Source organism: Salarias fasciatus, chromosome 17, assembly GCF_902148845.1.
Source record: "Salarias fasciatus chromosome 17, fSalaFa1.1, whole genome shotgun sequence".
In the NCBI taxonomy this organism is placed as follows: domain Eukaryota; kingdom Metazoa; phylum Chordata; class Actinopteri; order Blenniiformes; family Blenniidae; genus Salarias; species Salarias fasciatus.
In genome coordinates this window covers 21,661,547-21,681,577 of record NC_043761.1, presented here as the reverse complement: position 1 = coordinate 21,681,577, position 20,031 = coordinate 21,661,547, and the positions used below count along the sequence as shown (strand labels likewise).

At 43.3% G+C, this 20,031-nt stretch overlaps 1 protein-coding gene across 1 annotated transcript in view; it reads left to right on the top strand.

Moving 5' to 3' along the window:
- Nucleotides 1–19,480, top strand: part of LOC115404387 (anoctamin-4-like) — a 35,917-nt gene extending 16,437 nt beyond the window's left edge. The window contains exons 7-30 of the mRNA XM_030113690.1: nucleotides 183–332; nucleotides 635–735; nucleotides 929–973; nucleotides 1,152–1,283; nucleotides 1,359–1,465; nucleotides 1,616–1,671; nucleotides 1,852–1,973; nucleotides 2,084–2,218; nucleotides 2,324–2,420; nucleotides 2,498–2,558; nucleotides 10,430–10,512; nucleotides 12,462–12,602; nucleotides 12,995–13,159; nucleotides 13,623–13,659; nucleotides 13,816–13,927; nucleotides 14,443–14,500; nucleotides 14,925–15,022; nucleotides 15,107–15,249; nucleotides 15,557–15,709; nucleotides 15,840–15,987; nucleotides 16,095–16,214; nucleotides 16,392–16,497; nucleotides 16,577–16,816; nucleotides 19,464–19,480. Of these exons, the coding sequence (XP_029969550.1) occupies nucleotides 183–332; nucleotides 635–735; nucleotides 929–973; nucleotides 1,152–1,283; nucleotides 1,359–1,465; nucleotides 1,616–1,671; nucleotides 1,852–1,973; nucleotides 2,084–2,218; nucleotides 2,324–2,420; nucleotides 2,498–2,558; nucleotides 10,430–10,512; nucleotides 12,462–12,602; nucleotides 12,995–13,159; nucleotides 13,623–13,659; nucleotides 13,816–13,927; nucleotides 14,443–14,500; nucleotides 14,925–15,022; nucleotides 15,107–15,249; nucleotides 15,557–15,709; nucleotides 15,840–15,987; nucleotides 16,095–16,214; nucleotides 16,392–16,497; nucleotides 16,577–16,771 (2,565 nt within the window). The 3' untranslated portion in view covers nucleotides 16,772–16,816; nucleotides 19,464–19,480. The remainder of the gene's footprint in view (nucleotides 1–182; nucleotides 333–634; nucleotides 736–928; nucleotides 974–1,151; nucleotides 1,284–1,358; nucleotides 1,466–1,615; nucleotides 1,672–1,851; nucleotides 1,974–2,083; nucleotides 2,219–2,323; nucleotides 2,421–2,497; nucleotides 2,559–10,429; nucleotides 10,513–12,461; nucleotides 12,603–12,994; nucleotides 13,160–13,622; nucleotides 13,660–13,815; nucleotides 13,928–14,442; nucleotides 14,501–14,924; nucleotides 15,023–15,106; nucleotides 15,250–15,556; nucleotides 15,710–15,839; nucleotides 15,988–16,094; nucleotides 16,215–16,391; nucleotides 16,498–16,576; nucleotides 16,817–19,463) is intronic.
- The last annotated feature ends 551 nt before the right edge of the window (nucleotides 19,481–20,031 follow it).

Genomic DNA, 20,031 nt, shown 5'->3' with positions numbered 1-20,031 from the left:
CATGCTTTCTGATGCAAAACACCATGAAATATCCAAAAACACCAACCTATTGCTGTTGCATGTTTCATGCATGTTTTAATAAACTCATTCAGGCTAGTGAGCCGTCTTTCATAGCAGCAGCACCAACATCTCTGGAGAAAGTGGCTCCTCTGACTGACTGGCTGATCATCCGTCCTCTCCAGGGCAGGAGTAAGTCCAGCGGACTCTGCTTCGGCGACGGGAAGAGCCGCATTGACTACATCCTGGTTTACAGGAAGTCCAGCTCCCAGTCGGAGAAGAGGGAAGTGTTCGAGAGGAATATCCGGGCGGAAGGACTCCATATGGAAAAGGAGGTGGGAAACTGGAAAACTGGTGGGGAAAAAGGAAAGTGTGCACGCTGGGATCTGTCTTACTTCTATATCACATCGAGGCCAGCGTCGTCGTGAGGGAAGACGATTGATGTCGTCCCTCCCAACCTTCAGCCCGCCGCTCTCGCTCTGCTTTTCTTGCTGTTATTTTTAGGCCTCTCTCCAGTTACCCGCTGATTCATGAACCTTTAGACAGACTCTCTCAGGCGCAGCGAGCAGGTGAAGCACACTGAGGCTGAGGTTCTCTGTGTGTGTGTGTGTGTGTGTGTGTGTGTGCTTCTCGACAGGCGTCGTTAACAAACAGCGACGTGATCTTCCTGAAGGTGCACGCGCCGTGGGACGTCCTCTGTCGCTACGCGGAGCTCATGAACATCCGCATGCCTTTCAGGTGAGACACCTGGATCCGTGTTAAGTGAGAAACACAAATTGGAGAATTGCAGCTGTGCATGTGATGGATACAGATACACTCAGTTTTCCATATCCATGAGAACAAACACTCTTAATGGACGCTTGCCACGGTTACATGATATTTTTTAATTTGGAATTGATACCCATTTTCTTCCCGATCTCCCATTTTCCAGGAGGAAAATCTTTTATATGCACAGACGGCACAAGTTCATGAGCAGGCGAGTGTTTCTAATCACTAAAATTATTTTAAATTTGGAGCATTTATACAGTCGTGGCTTGAAATCTATTGTTCTGTTTTATTGTTTGAACAAAATATGCTACATTTGATCGTGTGGGGAAAAATGGGTTAAAGTGTATGAGTAGACTTTGACTCTCTCTCGTCTTTTCAACTTACAGAATGGAGAAACGAATAAATAAATTTCGAGGCTGGCTTCCCCGCAAGCCCATGAAGTTCGACAACGACAGGTTACCCGACCTGGAGGAGAACGAGAGCTTCACCGCCCCCTTCAGTCGATCCCGGATCCATCAGTACGGTTTCAGATGACTCAGACCTTGTTTCACGCTTCCAGCTGCCGCGTTTCCTCACTTTTTGTTTCACTGCAGTTTCATCATCCACAACAAAGACACGTTTTTCAACAACGCCACCAGAAGTCGCATCGTCCACCACATCCTGCAGCGGGTCAAATACGAGGAGGGGAAGAACAAGATGGGTGAGTTCTGCCGACGGCGTGAGGCGAAGGGCGAACAGCTGAGGTGGGACTGAATAGAGTTAAAAACGGAAGCGCTGTCTGTTCACATCTGCTGCTCCGCCTCGTCTCGCTGCACCAGCAGTCCGTTTCTCTGCCTCTTCCTGATTTCAGGGCTGAATCGTCTTCTGAGCAATAATTCCTACGAGGCGGCGTTCCCTCTTCACGAGGTAATTTCGGATGATTTCCTCTTTTTCATTGAAGTGTGCCACCTGCAGAAGTCATTTCTAAAGATTGTGTGTGTGTGTGTGTGTGTGTGTGTGTGTGTGTGTGTGTGTGTGTGTGTGTGTGTGTGTGTGTGTGTGTGTGTGTGTGTGTGTATGTGTGTGTATGTGTGCGTACTCCAACAGGGCAGCTACCACAGTAAGAACCCCATCAGGACGCACGGCGCCGAGAACCACCGCCACCTCCTGTACGAGTGCTGGGCCTGGTGGGGGGTCTGGTACAAGTACCAACCTCTGGACCTCATCAGGTCACTGCAGCCCCACACACACTCACACACACACACACACACACACTCACAAACAAACAGATTAAAGTGCTGCTTAGCCATTAACAGTTTCTCTGTGTGTGTGTTTGCAGGAGGTACTTCGGGGAGAAGATCGGGCTGTACTTCGCCTGGCTGGGCTGGTACACCGGGATGCTGTTCCCCGCGGCTCTGGTGGGCCTGCTGGTCTTCCTGTACGGCATCTTCACTCTGGAGCACTGCCAGGTCAGGTAAACAGACGCCTCCTCTCCGTCAGAAGCAGCAGAAATCCCCGTTTTACATCCTCACATGTTCCGTCTGTTTGTTTTGGGTTTTTTTTCATGTGAATCCTCCAGTAAAGAAATCTGCCAGTCCACCGAAGTCATCATGTGTCCCATCTGCGACCAGTACTGCCCCTACCTGAGGCTGTCCGACAGCTGCATCTACGCCAAGGTACCGGGAACACACCGATCCCGAAAACACAGACCTGGAATCTCTGTTATAACATCCTCTGCTTTCTTTTTTTTAAGGTTACGCATCTCTTCGACAACGGGGCAACGGTTTTCTTCGCCGTCTTCATGGCTGTTTGGGGTGAGTCTGTTTTAATCGTCCACATTAAGACATTCAGAAAGCTTCAAGATGAACCAAGATTCATGAAATGAGGAAGCATTTTCCATGAAATAGTTAAATGTGATCTGATATCTGGTTTATTTTACTCTGAAATTGTACATGACATGTTAAAATCACTGTATGCTATTTTTTATATACAAAACATTGAAACTACTACGAAATTATCTCAATTTTTTAAGACAGTTTTCATATAAAATTCCTGTTTTGAAAGTAAAAACACTACAGGAAATTCAGCGCCGGGGGAGGCCCCCCGCTCTGGTAAAGGTCCCAGGGTATGGACGGCGGACACAGGAAGTCCGACCCGTCCTCGTCTACCCTCACTGCTGTGAAGCCGGTCGGCGGCGGCGGCGTGTAGATCTGATGTTTGGAGACGTCTGGGTGGAAGAAAGAAAACACAAAATTATTGAACTCAACAGCGTCGAGCTGCGGTTCTCCTCGACATAAATCAGAATTGTTTCGAGCATCATTGCTCACCGCAGGACTTCTCATTCCGTCGCGTTCTGTCGAGCTTCCAGCACTTCAGCATGAAGAACACGACTAAACACAGCTGCAGGCCAAAGGTCAGCACGCCCAGCACCACGATGGCGTTCTGAACTGCGGAGGGAGAAGAGGGGCAGAAGCACAGGAGCTCAAACAAAAGGCTGAAAATGAGGAACGTTTGCCTCCAAATGAGCCTCTGAATTATTCAGATCATGTTTTCAGTGCTGCAGAAACACGATCGGCTTCACACGTATTAATGTTTGATGGTGGTTTGCAGCCATATATAAACTGAGAATAAGCTAAACGAGAGGCGTCAAACTCATTTCACTTCACCGATCAACAAACTGCAATTTGATCTGAAGTCGACCGAACCAGTGAATAAAAGGATTAGAATCTATAAATAACTAGAACTATGGACCTGTTTATGTTTCATTACAAAGTTTACATTGAATGAATTATGCTTTTACAAAATGTGGAAGAATATTTGGCCTCATGTCGCTGGAACAACTTATACAGCAGGTTAATTCAAATTATGATCAGAAGAATTTGTCAAACTCCTTAAATAATCGTTTAATATCAACACATTCTACCTCTGCACTAATCCTGATCCCATGAACTGACATAGCACAGCATAAAGTGCGCCCCTAGTGGTCAAATACATGTACTGCAGTCGATGTCATAAATTGTCAGAGCTGAGTGACTGAATGGATGAATGAATGAATGATTAACACAGAAAATACAAACATCAACAAGTACTGTTCATAATAAATGACCAAGAAAAGGAACAGGCTGAAGCCAGTGCGTTATTTATGGCTCTCCTGTAAATTCTATGGAATCGCCTAGAATATGTTACAAACTAGAGGAGATAGATTATCATTATTGTTGTTATGAGTAAAGGAGACATCCATATCAGCCGTACGTACAGATCTTATTGTTCTTCCAAGTCTGCAGAATGTTTTGTTAAATGTCAAACTTGCCAACAAGTTCTTGAGATAACAGCAGTCACTCAACAGCGTCTCGGTCCCGAAAGACCTCTGAGAAGTGCAAACAAGTAACGAGCATATAGAGCAGATAGTTGTCTTTAAATGTATTTGTTCTTTCATTGAAATTCTGTTGAAACAAAGAAGCAAGTAGAATAAAATGAGAGCGAACCAGTTTCTGACATCTGCGGCCAGGATCTCCAGTGGGTGACCCCTGCAGGAGGGGGGCCTGTGGTCGGGGTCTGGTCCATCACGGCCCCTCAGCGCTCCAGACGTCCCCGTTCAGCCTGACGCAGACATGATGAGTTGTCATTCAGCTTCCATGTGTTGACTTTATCTTTATGTTGACACACATGCCTTAGGAGGGGAGTCGCTACGGATCCAGTCGTCTCAACAACATTCGACTCAAAAACACTTGTTTCTGACAGTGAAAGCAGAATCTACATCTCATTATTTAAAGTCTAGTGCATCCAGAAAAATATATTCTCATATACATTCTCAAATATTCTCATTTTATCTCACAGCTTTACAACTTATTTTGTAATAATTAATACTTCAACAAACTGAACCAAACATGAAATATTCTTTGGATCCCTTTGCAGAATATATGAAGTTATAGTGGAAATCAAAGCCAGCGTGACCCCTGACATGAAACTGGATGCTATTTGGGTGCGATATTAGATTGACACTCAGGAATTTAAACTAGAGCTAAAGTCACTGCTTCACTTATCTTATCTGTAAACAAACCTGATCGAGTCCTGATGTAATCGCAGCCCTTTAAACCAATAAATAACAAAATAACATTCTGGTTTTAATGTCACACAACCTCCAACTGCATGCTATAAACCAGGATTATGTCAGAGAACGGCAGCATTGATAAGGCGGCTTCAAAGCTGAATTGTTGTTCAGGAAAATGTAAACACTGACGAGTAAAGAGGACGAGATGTTTTCACAGCTGTGCAGGCCGATCGGAGCACTGCTGGAGTTCAGAAAACAATTCAAGAAACACATTTATACGCCACTTTTTATCTGCCGTTAATGTACTGACCTTCCCGTCGGCTCCTGAGCTGCTGTCCAAATCAATGCTTTGGGGTTTGAGCTGCAGTAAATCCCTTCATTAAGGCTCCTCAGAAGTGGGCTTCCCCGCTGACTCCCCTTGCTGGGCGGCTCCTCCTCGCTCTCATTCAAAACATCGCAGCGTTCAGCGTGGACATCGATGTGACAGCCTGCTGCGAGGCAGACCCTCAGATACGCAGAATGAGGCTCTCTGCTGGCCGCGCCGACCCGGGGGCAGGCTTCACTCGTGAGTCCGGTCGCTGTTTGAGAGATAAGTAACTTATCTGGAGGACTTTGTCCAGTTTGTACCAACCCTCCGCGCTCTCTGCGTCTCTTCGCTTTAATTAGGAGTTACATCACAATGCAGAAAGAGTTGTAAAGCTGTGCAGTTGTTCCAGCCTGACAGGTGACAGCTACTTCCTAAACATTAAACGCGCAAATATACCTGGAGCCACAAAACTTGTTGAACCTGTAAAATGAGGCAAACAGCTGACAAAGCTTCAAAGACTATATAGGATGGTAAACATTTGTTGACATTTTCAGCTGTTTTAGATCAATATATATTATTATTAACACCATTATTATCATGATAATCATCATTATTTTCTTTAGTTCTTTTTTCTTTTTTCAATTTTTAATATTTTTCTTTTAAGAATTGTTGTTATTTTAGATTTTTAAATGTATTTTAGGATTTTTTTTTTTTTTTTTTTGTCGTTTCTCATGGTGTCAGTTATTTTTCCTGACTTTAGTGGAGCCACATGTTGCAGATGGAGGGACCGAGTTCTCTGTTAGTTTTTTTCGATTGCTAAAACAGGTTTTTTCAAAACTGTATGTTTTTTTCAAAACTGCACACACAAAACTCCAAACATCACACACAAATTGCTAAACCCTTACATCCCCTTGCAAAACAGCTCTGCCATCAAATCTCTTAACATCTTCAAAAAATGGAACTCCTGTTTTCATTTGGTAAACACAGCCATATTTTCACATGACACACACACACCATTCATTGAATAAACTAAGCTTTTGGCCGAACACTACCAAGCATGCACAGAACACTGCAGAGCAAAACTGAAAACACAATTACAGAAATGGAACAAACTGAATTACGTAATGACAATGCCCCCTTCTCTCATAGACAAACAAAACATCACAAATCAGGCCCGCCGACAAGGGGGGACAGACGGGTGTGTTGTCCCGGGCCCAGGGTTGGGGTGGGGGGGCTCAAAATTAAAGGCGGGGGGGGCCCATCCAGCACCCCACTCGCGTATCCCGACGCAGCATGCAGGCACCGCTCTGCACCGCCACCGTACCACACCGCCAAACCCCCCCCCCCCCTAGTCCAACTGGGCCCAACTAACATCATGTTGTCCCGGGCCCAGGCAAAGCTGTCAGCTGGCCTGTCACAAATTTTCAGACAAAACATTTTTTTTTTAAATGTTTCCCCCCACCCCCCCATTCAAGCATAAGCATCATGGGGCATCATGCCTCCGGTTCCTGTCTGGCCAGACGGCCTCATCATCGCAGGCGATGTCCTCAAGGTCCAAGCAGCGCTGGAAGAACCGCCGAGAGCCGCATGAAGCCCTGACAGGCCTCAAAGCAGGGCTGGCTAGGTATAGGTGGCTCTGGGTATCGGTGAAGTAGGCCGCTGTCCACGTGCCACCACCCCCCCCCACCCCCCCCACCCCTTCTCCAATGGTACATGTGAGCCCTCCTCTCTGTCCCCCCACCCCACTGAATGGGGGCGCTCATCTCGGGCTCGTCTGGGGCGCATAACAAGCCCGGGCCGGCTCTGCCTCAAAGCCCGCATCTCCACCAGCCTCCTCCATTGACTGAAGCTGTGGGACGAAAGTTTAGAGATTTGCATATCTGTGTGTTGTGGATTGATGCGTTGAGATTTCATGTGAGAAGTGTGTGCACACCTGAAAAATTGTGTGTTGTGTTTTGACAACAAGGTGATGTGAAATTGACATCAGAGCCCAGATAGCAAAATTCTTATGGCCCATATCTGGCCCATACCTGACATGTTCATATGGCCCACATACCGCGTGGAATGATGGCACTTGGGAGGTCCGCTCCTGTTTGCCAAAAGTGGGCCACAACCAAGCCTTTACAATGCCAGATGTCAACCATAAACCGGCCAAATCTACCAGAACTCAACCGAATGTGGGCCACTAGCAAAAAAATTTTGTGCACAGTGGCCCAAATTTGGGTGAGCGCTGATTTATTTGGTCTCCTCTTGGCTGACATTTGGCACTGTGCTGGTTTGGTTGTGGCCCACTTTTGGCAAACAACTGTGGACCACCTTTGTGCCATCATTCCATATCGTATATGGGCCAGAATAAAAGCATACAGTGGCCCACATTCGGTTGAGTGCAAGTTTATTTGGCCTGTTTTTGGTTGACATCTGGCAGTGTGAAGGCTTGGTTGTGGCCCACTTTTGGCAAACAGGAGCAGACCTCCCAAGTGCCATCAGTCCATGTGGTACATGGGCCGTGTGAACATGTCAGGTATGGGCCAGATATAGGCCGAAAAATTTTTGCTATCTCGGCAGATCTTGTCGATCCTACACCATGACAAAGTTCTAGGTCAAACATGAACACATCATATAAATGAAGCAGAACTGGTGTCGTGTGAATTTGTGGCTACATATTATTTCGGTGCCTCCAGATATTGTGTTAAATGGTGGCATGCAGTGGTCCAGTCTTGGGACTCATCAGGGTCAAAGATGAAGATACCTTCTGAAGAAATGAAGAAAAAACCAGACACGAGAAACAACTTGTGAAAAGTAGAGAACTAATGATCCTTTATTTTTTTTACCTGTGCCCCAAAATAGGCAAAACAAAATAAAAAAATAACAAAATTCTGACTCAGTGGAACACTTGTTGACCTCCAACGCTCACTGCAAAACAATCATGGCCCCAGCATCGTCTCATCTTCATCTGGCCCTTTAAGAAATGCACAAAAGAACATATTTTGTTGACTCAGTAAAGCAGCTCTGTGGTTACTGGACACGGTTGCAGTGAAGTGCTAACTACAAAAACCTTATCATGAAACCAAACAAAAAAAAGGTTTTTTAAATAAAATTAATCTGAAGGTATCTGATCACTGACCCAATATCTGCTCACTCAGACAACAATGAAAGATGGCACTGATACATGCCAAGTGAACTTGAGTAAAGCAGTTTGATCAAACACTCTGACAAACTTCACATTTAACCTGAAGTTACAGTAATAAAACATAGAGTTCAATTCATTTAGAATTGGGGAGATTTGTTCTGTACTTCACCCTCTTTTTCTTTTTTTTACATATGGTGACAGCTTCATCTTGATTTCTGCTGTAGAACAGCATCACACGTATACTGCAAAATAGGTATTGTGGCTGACTTACATGTGAGCTGTGTGGCACGCCTTTTCAGCACTGGTCACTTTATCCTTACATAAAAGTGAATGTTAACTACCTAACATTTTTGCAGCACTGGCAACCTGACAAAACAATGTAACATTCCAACAATAAGAGCTAAATGTTTCCAACAGACAGATTAATTCATTCCTTTATTTTTTGTTCAGGGACTTACCTCACCATGACTTCTCTTCTGTTCTGGATAGAATTCACAGCTGCAGGTTTGCAGCAATTGCTTCCTTGCGCCCATTCGTCAATTCAAATATGATGCATTTAAAGGACTCGGTAATTTGGAAAACTCCGACTTGAAGCAGGAAAAACCATAACGGAAAGTAGAGTTTGAATAAAGATATGATCCTTCACGGCATACAGACTTAGTAGTTGACTTCATTAACAAACAAACAAACAAACAAACAAAACCTGTCACTGTGGGTGATATGTTCAGGTACATCATGGAACATTCCACTGAAAAAGGAATATAAAGTCATCTTATCTTATCTTATCTTATCTTATCTTATCTTATCTTATCTTATGTTTATGGTTTAGTTAATAACGGATGATCTGGACAAAAGAAAAGCAGTAGCAGTCTGCATAGCTATTCATGGTGGCGTAGTAGTTAATGCTCTCGTCTCACAGTAAGAGGGTCCTGGGTTCAAGTACTGGCCAGGGCTTGGGGCTTTTCTGTGTGGAGTTTGCATGGGTTCCCTATTCTGGCTTCCTCCCACAGTCCAAAAACATGCATGTCAGATTAATTGGTCACCCTAAATTGTCCCTAGTTTTAAATGTGAGTGTAATGGTTGTATGTTATATCTGTTGTACGTTGCTTTGGACAAAAGTGTCTGCTAATTGAAATTGTAGATACAACTAGGAGCAAGTAATAGTGGACAGCTGTTCAATGAGAGAAGCAAACTAACATAGCTTTTCTTGTCTTTTCTTGCCCTGCAACATTTGTACTTCACAAAGTATGGACCCCACCATGTTACATGCGGGCCACTTTAGGCTCACATCCAGATTAGTCGATGCTGATTTGCCGTCTTTCGGCCAAAAGTGGCCCAAATGAGTTTCAGCAAAGGTGGGCCACGTGTGCCGAACCATATGTGGCCCAGCCTTGGTTCACCTACAGAATAAGTATTCCCTACTCTGCCACGTATTTGCCAAACATGGGCCATATTTGTTTTATGAGGTATGGGCCAAATGTAGTATTTACCACATGGGCCAGTTTAGGCTTACATCTGTTTTTTGCGGCCCAGAAGAATGCCTACAGTGCCAGATTGTTGCCTGAAGTGGCCCACATCCGTATGCTATCTGGGAGTGTAAAGATGGAAAGTTAGAGTTCTAATATGATAAGGAAATCTAAAGTAGTAACAAATTGAGTCAAGAGATTGGGGACAGAAGTAAAGGTTGTGAAAATTGTGCCTAATTTTTGCTTTTTGGGTTTTAGCAATTGAAAAAAAAACTGTAATCAATCAATCAGTTATACTTTAACCATGTTTAGCTTGTAGCATCGCTGGTGTGTGAACCCCAAAGGATTTTATACTGAAACTCTTATGTTATTGAATTATATCAGAAATAAGGTTAGAAGACAAAAGATTCTTATTGAAGTTTAAATGCAACAATACAACTGTGTTTTTTTCACTTTGTGCTCCACGGTGTGTAAATAAAAAAAGCCAAATAGCTTTTGGATTGTTCCAGTTAAATTGCTCGAGGAGTTGGACTTCCAAAACATGTCCAGGAGGTTTCACAACATAAATCTTTCTTTTTTTAAGCTTTGTGGCTCTCAAGCAAACAGAAGAAGAAAACAAACAAAAAGGAAGAGTTTTTATTTTTTTTTAATAATTATTTCTAAAAGTTTGAGAAAGACTGGTCCAGCTAATTAGAGCTTAAGACTTTAAATTGTTTCCATGTTTCCTCCAGCTACCGTCTTCCTGGAGTTCTGGAAAAGACGGCGAGCCGTCCTCGCTTACGACTGGGACCTCATCGACTGGGAGGAAGAAGAGGTAAACAAACAACTGTGTTTTTATTTTAAATGTCAGAGAAGTTGCAAGAAGTGCTTTCAGTTTACTTTAGGTGGCAGCGTTGAGTCATTCTGGCATCAGACTGTGCTTCACCTGGTTCTTCTTCGTTGGTGTTTATCTGGTTATCTTGCATTGTTAACTAGCGATGTTGTCCACGTTCTACAACAGTTAATCTGGTTAACCTGGTAATAAAACAAGTTCTGCTGCTAAATTAACATTGGTGAATGGGATACGTCTTCATGAGCCGTACCTGTTAGATGCAGCTGAGTGGATAAAGGAGGAGAATTAATATAATTTGTGATTTAACACTTGACGTCTGTTTCGACTCTGAGTTTCACTGGAATTTACAGACATTACAGCCAGATATGATCCAGATGGACACGTTTTATTATATTTTTATTCTGCAGAATTGTTGGATCTTCAGGCCCATTACCAGGAAGTCCTAAAACTGCTTTTCTTTTTTTCTCCTTTTCGCTGTGATCACCAGTGATTAGTGCATCCATCTCTGACGGGTCCATTTCTTACAGATTCATTTAAGAACAAATTCTGCTCAAAATATCGTATTAGAATTTTTGTCATACAGACATGATGCTTTTTTCTTCATTTTGCCGTGAACGACGTGCTGCACTGCCACGGCCCACAGACAGAGGAGAGGAAGGTTATTTCTGCGTGTGATAATCTCTCTATACTTTTTGTTGTTTCTGTGAGTGACATACATGAGTTAATACACCATCTAGTGGTGCAAACATGTATTACAAGACTGAAAAGTCAACAACAGGGATGACAGAGTCATTTTAGTTCAGGCATCACTTGCAATTTCTCTGAAGTTTTTGCCATTTTTTTGTTGGTTTAGTGGTTTTGCCAGTTATGACCCACAGAAGAACAAGTTGGAAAACTTGCTGATTTTGGTTGTTACCCAGATGCACAAAACTGACATTTCAACTGTTATTTTGTCTCTTTTGGCCAATCATTTAAAGTTATTTTGATTTATTTAAGTCTAAAATCAGTCAGTGTTGACAAAAACACTGCTTCATAGTTTTTCTTTTTCCGCAGTACCAAACCTCAAAAATGCCAAAATCTCTCCTTGAAAATTTAAATTGAGACACCTAGATTCCTATTAAGCTTTGCCTTTTGGTTACTTCCATTCTATTAAGTGAACGAGAGTGCTCTATATAATGAGCATCATCAGAAGTGTATATCTGACAAGAAACGGCAGCATCATTAATTAAATGTACTCATTGAATGTGGTTTTCGTACAGTTTTTGTTTGCATTTTAAAGATAAATGCATAAATCAGGTGCTTTGAGTGGGAGGACCTTGTACTCGACGATTTATTCCGATATTTTTTCCTAAATTAAATAAATCATCAGTTTTGAAAAAGCCTCCTAAATGGATTTTCACAGCGGGGAAACCTTTGCCTGTTTACTTTCTCAGCCCTTATCAACCTGCAGGCATTAATGTCCTGAGAGCTGCGGTGAAGAGCGTCCGTCTCTTTATGACTCACCGACAAAAATGTAAGAGCTGCAACACGTCTGCAGTAAAAGCTCCAACAAACTCAAACCTTGCACGGATTCAGACTATTTAAGCAGTGGGTTTAAAATGTTTTTTTGTTTGTTTTTTTTTTTTTTTTCCTGCTTCCCACCGACCTTTGTGTGTCAATCATACTTAGACTGCTGAATGTGGTCTGTGAAGCCGCGGCTCGTCGTGGGCGTGAAAGTGACTCAGAGCCTCAACTCGCTTTGTGCAGAACAGATGACAAAACACACAATAAACTCCATTTCTGGCATCTGGTCCAAACTTCTTATGGAAGTAGGTTTTCTCTGCAGCGTAGCCGGAGCTCGGTGAGCTGGGTGGATGAAAGACGCCTCGGCCGTCGAGAAACACATCCGGTTTAACGTGTGGTTTGTTTTTTTTGTTTGTTTGTTTGTTTAGGATGAGATACGCCCCCAATTTGAGGCAAAATACTCCAAGAAGGAGAGGATGAACCCCATATCTGGGAAGCCAGAGCCCTACCAGGCCTTCACCGACAAATACAGCCGCCTCATCGTCTCTGCCTCCGGAATATTCTTCATGGTGAGTTCAGTCCCGACGAGACCTGCTTCCTCACTGAATCCACATTTTATTCTTGGTTATAGGAAAGAAATGTATTTCTTCCGGCAGGCTATCTTTGGTTTTCAGGGTGTTTTTTTTTTTTTCCAAGACCTTCAAGCGAATAGAGAAGCGAGAGAGAATAAAACAGCAGAGATACCCAAGAAGCAAAGTTTAAATGTCATAATGTAATCATTTTTTCGTCCATCAGGAGGCCGACAGTAATTCACCACATGACAAGAGCAGATTAGATCAAAACCACTATCACGCCATTAACTCTTCATCATTTTGAGCGCTGTCCATGGTGCTGAAGTTGCAAAAACAATCTGCTTCTTCGTTCACACAGAGTGTAAATTTGCGGGGGTGTTTTTCCCCAGATATTGGTGGTGATCGCCGCCGTGTTTGGCATCGTCATCTATCGCGTCATCACCGTCAGCACCTTCGCGGCCTTCGGCTGGGCTCTCATCAGGAACAACTCTCAGGTGGCCACCACGGGCACGGCGGTCTGCATCAACTTCTGCATCATCATGCTCCTCAACGTGGTGAGTCCCGGCGGCGGCACACGGTGGCTCCCTCCTCCTGGTAGCAAATATGTGCAAGTCAGGATAAAGTGCATGTGGAATATTTGTGTTGAAAAGCAAACATTTAGTTTTACTTGTATTTAAATACTGGAGGCATTTTAGAAAGACAGTGTCAATATTGTTAGGAAAACAAGCCGAAGCATCACAGAATAATGGATAAGAAAGGAATATATGTGCTTGAAAGTGTTGGAAAAAGCTGGAATCTTAAACCAGCCAGAGTGAGGACATCAGTGGCTCACTGAGCTTTGGAGGCAGCCGATTATTAACAAAGTCTGCAATCACTGAGGAGTACAGCACGCTTCCTGCGTGAATATTTGTCTTCACTCGAAGAAAATTTCTCCATAACTTTAAACACTTCTTCAGTGTCATTGAGCAGAAGTGTTGTATTAATAATAATGGAAATTTTTTTTGGTCCTTTTTTCAGCTCTATGAAAAAGTAGCCCTCCTGCTTACAAATTTAGGTAAGTTGGAAAGATGGGAGTCTATCAAATGAAGATTTGAACTATTCTATATTTAATATAAAGACTCCTCTATGCCGTCTGACAGAATTGCTTCAGTTTTTGTTTTTTTTTTGCTGTTTTTTTCTGACTCATTCTCGACTCTCTGTGCCGCCACAGAGCAGCCGAGGACCGAGTCGGAGTGGGAGAACAGCTTCACTCTCAAGATGTTCCTCTTCCAGTTCGTCAACCTCAACAGCTCCACCTTCTACATCGCCTTCTTTCTGGGGAGGTGAGGACGACGGGCACTCTGAAAACATGCATGCTGGTAGCGCCTGAGGTAACTGTGTCCAGTGAGGGGCTTCTGAAGGCATCACCATCACACAGTCAATTTTTAATTATTATGATCTTTATTGATTTGACTGATTTTGTTGCACTGTACACACTGATGTCATTCTCTGTAGCCCAAAATGTTCAATTTCTAAAATTTGCACAGGAAGGCGTCATGTAACTCGTAACTGAGAGTATCAGTAAAGTAGCAGCAAAAGATAAAAAGTATCAAATAACCAGAAATAGTGAAGAAAATATCAATGTTGCTACGTCAGGCACACAAAATGAAATTATTTGCATGAAATAATTCTCAATAAAGCTGAAATATCTAAGTTACAGAAGTGCTTTGTTACATTTACTTAAAACTTCTCGTTTTTCCATGTATTATTTCAGTGATTTGCAGGTTTCAGTAGAGCTTTATTAGAATGTTGGAGGATTTAGTTCCACTTCCTCACCGACTCCTTCTGTCCCTCTCAGATTCACAGGGCGGCCTGGTGCGTATTTACGCCTCATCAATCGCTGGAAACTGGAAGAAGTGAGTCATGACTTTCCTCTCCCCCCGCTGGGGAATAACAGCAAAGCATTATGGATCCCTCTATTTCTAAATAGGACATTAAGCTAATACTGTATGTTCGACCGGCCCATCAGCAGTAAGCGGCTCTTATGGGAACATGCGGTGAAAATAACGCGGTGAAGTGGTCCGAGGGGAGAGAAGACCTGAGCCGACGCTTTTAGGTGCTGAGCTAATGCCCCCCCACCCGTACTAATACAATTTTCAGAAATGGAAAAATTCTTGTTCGCTATAAGTGCAGCTGAAGTGCAGGAAGTTTCTTGCCTCTCAGTGCATTTTTTCACTCGAAGCCTTGTCGTGTGAAACGGGACCCGGGTGCGATGCCGAGGCGTGTCCAGCCTGTGCAGACCGCTGTGTTAGCCGGCGCTCTCTGTCCCTGTCGCTGCAGTGCCACCCCAGCGGCTGCCTCATCGACCTCTGCATGCAGATGGGGATCATCATGGTGCTGAAGCAGACCTGGAACAACTTCATGGAGCTCGGCTACCCGTCAGTTCTTCTTGGTTTTTGTCTCCTTTGTTGTTGAAATTTAACTTCAACACACAAAGGAGGTTATTTTTTTTTTGTTTTAAGGCTGATCCAGAACTGGTGGACCCGGCGGAAGCTCAGGAGAGAGCACGGCCGGAACGCCAAGGCCGGCTTCCCCCAGTGGGAGAGAGACTACAACCTGCAGCCGATGAACGCGTACGGACTCTTCGACGAATACCTGGAGATGAGTACGTAGCGCCGCAAGCCCCGGAACGCCGTGTACTGATAATCTTTAGTAGAAACCTCATCACATTTAACCTCAGTTTAATCTCCTCTCAGCAATTCTTTTCTGACCTGGCAGCTGCAGTGTACGTTACATAATCCTGTCACTGATTTGATTTGAGCTTTTTTAGACTGACTGGCTTCAGTAAATGTTATTTTGGAGTCACTGTTGTCTTTGTCAGTGATTCCCAACCAGGGTGGGGGGGCTGGATTGTGTCTAAGCTGTGATGCCTGTCCGTGATCAGGAGAGCTGAAGTCCTGTGTCCGTCTCAGTTCTCCAGTTTGGCTTCACCACCATCTTCGTGGCGGCGTTCCCTCTGGCCCCCCTCCTGGCTCTGCTCAACAACATCATCGAGATCCGTCTGGACGCCTACAAGTTTGTCACACAGTGGCGGCGACCTCTGCCCTCACAAGCCAAAGACATCGGTAAACGCCACAAAGAAGACACATAGCAGCACCAGAAATGGAATACGTTATTAGAAATGTTCTAGTCTTTAACCAAACACAGTGAAAGCAGCGTGAGTTTAAGGGAAATGATGATGCTTTGTCCCGGCAGGGATCTGGTACGGTATTCTGGAGGGCATCGGCATCCTGTCCGTCATCACCAACGCCTTCGTAATCGCCGTTACCTCAGACTTCATCCCCCGCCTGGTTTACGCCTACAAGTACGGGCCGTGTGCCGGCCAGGGCCGAGCGGGGCAGGGGTGAGTGACGCAGTTTTAGCCGAATTGTGGCGTGCAGCCGGTATTTTAACCAAAGCCTGTACGTTTTCCCACATGCCCCATCTGGCACCACGTCCGTCTTGCCTCAGGTGTATGATGGGTTACGTCAACGCCAGCCTCTCCGTTTTCCGGGTGGCTGACTTTGAGAGGACGTCGGAGCCCAGGACCAACGGCTCCGAGCTGTTTGGCGAAGCCGTGCAGTACTGCAGGTAGTTATCTGACACGCAACCGCGACCGAGCGATCTCAAGACAGTTAAGAACGCCCCATTTTCACATGAATCTCCAGACAAACCAGGATTACACAAGAAGCCTTTTTCAGTGAGAAGATATCCACACAGCTCTTCTCACTCGCACTGAAACAAACCTTCTCCTCCTCTGTCCTCCAGGTATCGGGACTACAGGGAGCCTCCAGACTCCGCAGAGCCCTACTCCTACACGCTGCAGTTCTGGCACGTCCTGGCCGCTCGGCTGGCGTTCATCATTGTTTTTGAGGTCAGTGTGTTTGGACAGATTCAGAAAGCAGAAAAAGCTCAGAGTGAAAACTCGGAAGCTTCTGCTTCTGTCTTCGCAGCACATGGTCTTCGCCATAAAGACCCTGATCGCGTACCTGATCCCGGATCTTCCCAAGGACCTGCGGGACAGAATGCGCCGGGAGAAATACCTGATCCAGGAGATGATGTACGAGGCAGAGCTGGAGAGGCTGCAGAAGGAGAAAAACGAGAAGAAGAAGAAGACAGACCGGACCCATCACAAGGAATGGCCCTGAGCGCAGCAGCCGGAACAGACGTGTGTGGAACGTCCTCTGACTCCTGTGAGGTTTTAATTTAAAAGCAGCAGGTGCAAATTCTGATGAGGGGATGAGTTCTGAAAAAAATTAATCGAACAAGCAACAAATATTAAATCAGATTTGAATCTGCACAGGCAGCTTCTACACACAAATACACACCTGATGGTTTCTGAAAAGGCTGAGAATGGCATTATGGCAGGATCCCTGTTGCTGCTCTCTCCTCTGATTGGCTGCAGAGTCAGTCGATCTCAGATCACCTCCACTTTTTTCTTCATCGACCAAACACAGATAAGTTTTCCACCACATGTCTCAGTGGCCGGGCGATCTGTGATTTATAGTTGAAGGAAACACAGTTTGTGACTTGTTGGGAAGGTTCAAGCATTTGCAGTTCTCCATTTGTAATTTTGTTTTTTATTTATTGTGGAAGTTAACACTGCACACAGCCACAAATCCCACTGTTACAGGAGCTCAAACCATTTTCACCAGTAACATCTTCATACCAAACAAGTTCAAAAATGGAGTATTTACAAGCAAAAACTCCACCAATATTGCTAAATTAAACAGATCATGACATAAATGTTTTCAAAACTTAGCAAAGTAAGTATGTACAACATAAGTATGATAAATACTCTTTATGCTGCAACAGTACATGAAAATACTTTGACTTGGACTGGATTTACCCAAGAAAAAAATGACCTGAGACTTGAAGGTTAAGACTTGAGACTTTCACATGTGTGACTTGGTCCCATGCAGTTTTAGGCAAGTAACTTTTGAAAAAGAATTAGTTATAGTTACCAGTTACTTCTTCAAAAAAGTAACTGAGCTAGTAACTGAGTTAAAATATTTTGAAAGTGACTCATTACAAGGCAAAGTAACTATCAAAAAATGTTTAAACATGTCAAAGAATTTGGATCCTCTGTTAATGGAACTTTAATTTGTATGTTCAGTTATTGATTATAAAACCAAATACCAAACCAAATACATGATTCAGGACTCTTGTCAGAATAAATTTCAAACAGGAAACGATACATTAAATTATTCAAATGTTGCTGTGAATTTGATTTGGAATTGTAGATAGTATTTCTTTATTTTTAAAATAATAATAAAACATAACAGATGTCTGTACATACAGTATATTTAAAAGCTGCCTTTGAATGATCAGGACTCTATGGCTGTATGTCTGTATGGCGCATTTAGATCTTTCCTGACTGAGGATTTGCAACAATGTATCGGATTTAGATGACATCATCATCTAATTTGACCCAGATATGCAAATGAGCTGCTATGTAAATTAGATGATGTCATTCAGAACTTTCCCGGCTGAGGAGTTGCAACAATGTATCGGTTTTAAAGCAACATTGTTTCTTTTTACAAAGCATGAGGAAGTGCGTCATATTTAATTCAGAAATTAATGTCAATATTATCATCACTTCACATTATGTATTTCATTTAAATTATTATGGTAATGGAATACATTCAACACAACTCTAGATTTAATTCAGCTTATTTATATAGTGCCAAAGTACAACACAGTCATTTCTCGACACTTTTACAGATAAAAACCCAACAGTTCCATGAGGCAAGACACCAATCAAATTTGATTTGCATTTCTACATTTATTGACATACATCTAGATGTATGTCAACAGATGTCTGTACTTCTATTTTAAAGATCCCTTTGAATGATCAGGGCTCTATGGCTGTATCTCTGTCACGTCAAGTGACGCACTTTACACCAAACTGGTTCCTTCCCTCATACTTTCTTGACTGATTGATTGATTTGGCGACGGTGCATTACACGGGATGAATACAGGATAAGACAGAAAAAATAAACACAATAATTACAATTGATGCTCAGCTGGACTCTGAAGGAGCAAAATCCAGCTGAAAGTAGTAAATTATAGTAACTGAACCACGCCTCATTATTGCCAGTAATGTTAACGGCGTTACAACGCTGGGAAAGGTAATTAGATTACTTGATTACTAAAATAGTCATGCTCTTAGTAACGCTGTTACTCCCATCAAAGATCCCATGTCTGCTGTGTTCTGTTTGTTCTCTATTTCTCTATGGTTTCATTACAGAAACAAACAGCACCCTCTAGTGGCACCACAGGAAATTACATCATTTCATTCTTTCTGATGCTGCTGTGAAAACGCTCCACTTTACTGGAATCAAAACACAAACATCTTGCCTTGAGCTGTGAACTAATTTTTAAACAGTATGCTCTAAGATAAGTCTGTCTCTTCCTTCCCTTCACACTCTGACTAAAGAATCACACTATCTTACAAACTGAAGACAAGAGAGGCAACAGTATGTCAACAACAGAAAAAACTTTGGCTTTTCACACAGTTGCAGTGAGCTCAATAATCAACAAGCCAACCCTGTTAAGCTTCCACTTCACCTGGTGGTTGATTCCTGGTTGCATACTTTTCTATAAATGAGCTTTTCCAGAGCTTCTCTGGGATCTGGAAGTCTCCTCGAACCTGCTGGGTTCAATGTATGAAGGCCACAGAGAGGAAATACCAAAAGCATGAAATTGTTAACATATGAATAAATATTTGCAGCACATGATTAGATGATTCTAGTTTTGAATCAGTCCTAGAATTTCAACTTCTACTCTTCAAAATGCAAATGAAGTACAACATCTTTGCATGTGTCCTTTTCTTTCCAGGCGTCTGGGTGTTTTTTCCACACAGAGAGAAACCAACGGGGTTCCTGCATGAACTGAACCTTCCTCCTGCCATGTCGGACCAGCAGCACCTCCTGCTGGACGGTTTCTGAACTGCAGTCTGCACTCAAAGAAACCTGACTCTGGAACATTTGGCAGCAAAACGTTTTGCTTTTTATTCACCACTCGGACTCCCTGCAGCGTTCGTCTTCAGATCCTGAATGTAACGTTCAAGCCAGACGCGACTTTTTCAGTTTTTTTAAGAGATTCAGCTCACTGAATGACAAAAAACCCTGTTTACAGTTCTCCTTCACCAGGGAGTTCACTTTTGCTTTACTGTATATAAATCTAATTAAATGAATGTCGGGCCATCTGCTCTGCTGTAGTGTAGTGCAATAAAGATACAGGTTACATACAGATCTATTCTGCCAGGCTGTGACACCGTGCACAGTCTGCTTCTAGTGGAAAAGCTCTCCATTTCAAATTAGATCAATAAGAGCAGTAATAAATCTTATTTATTGTAAATAAATGTGATTTTGTCTTCCTTGTATGTCGACAGTGTCGTTATGTG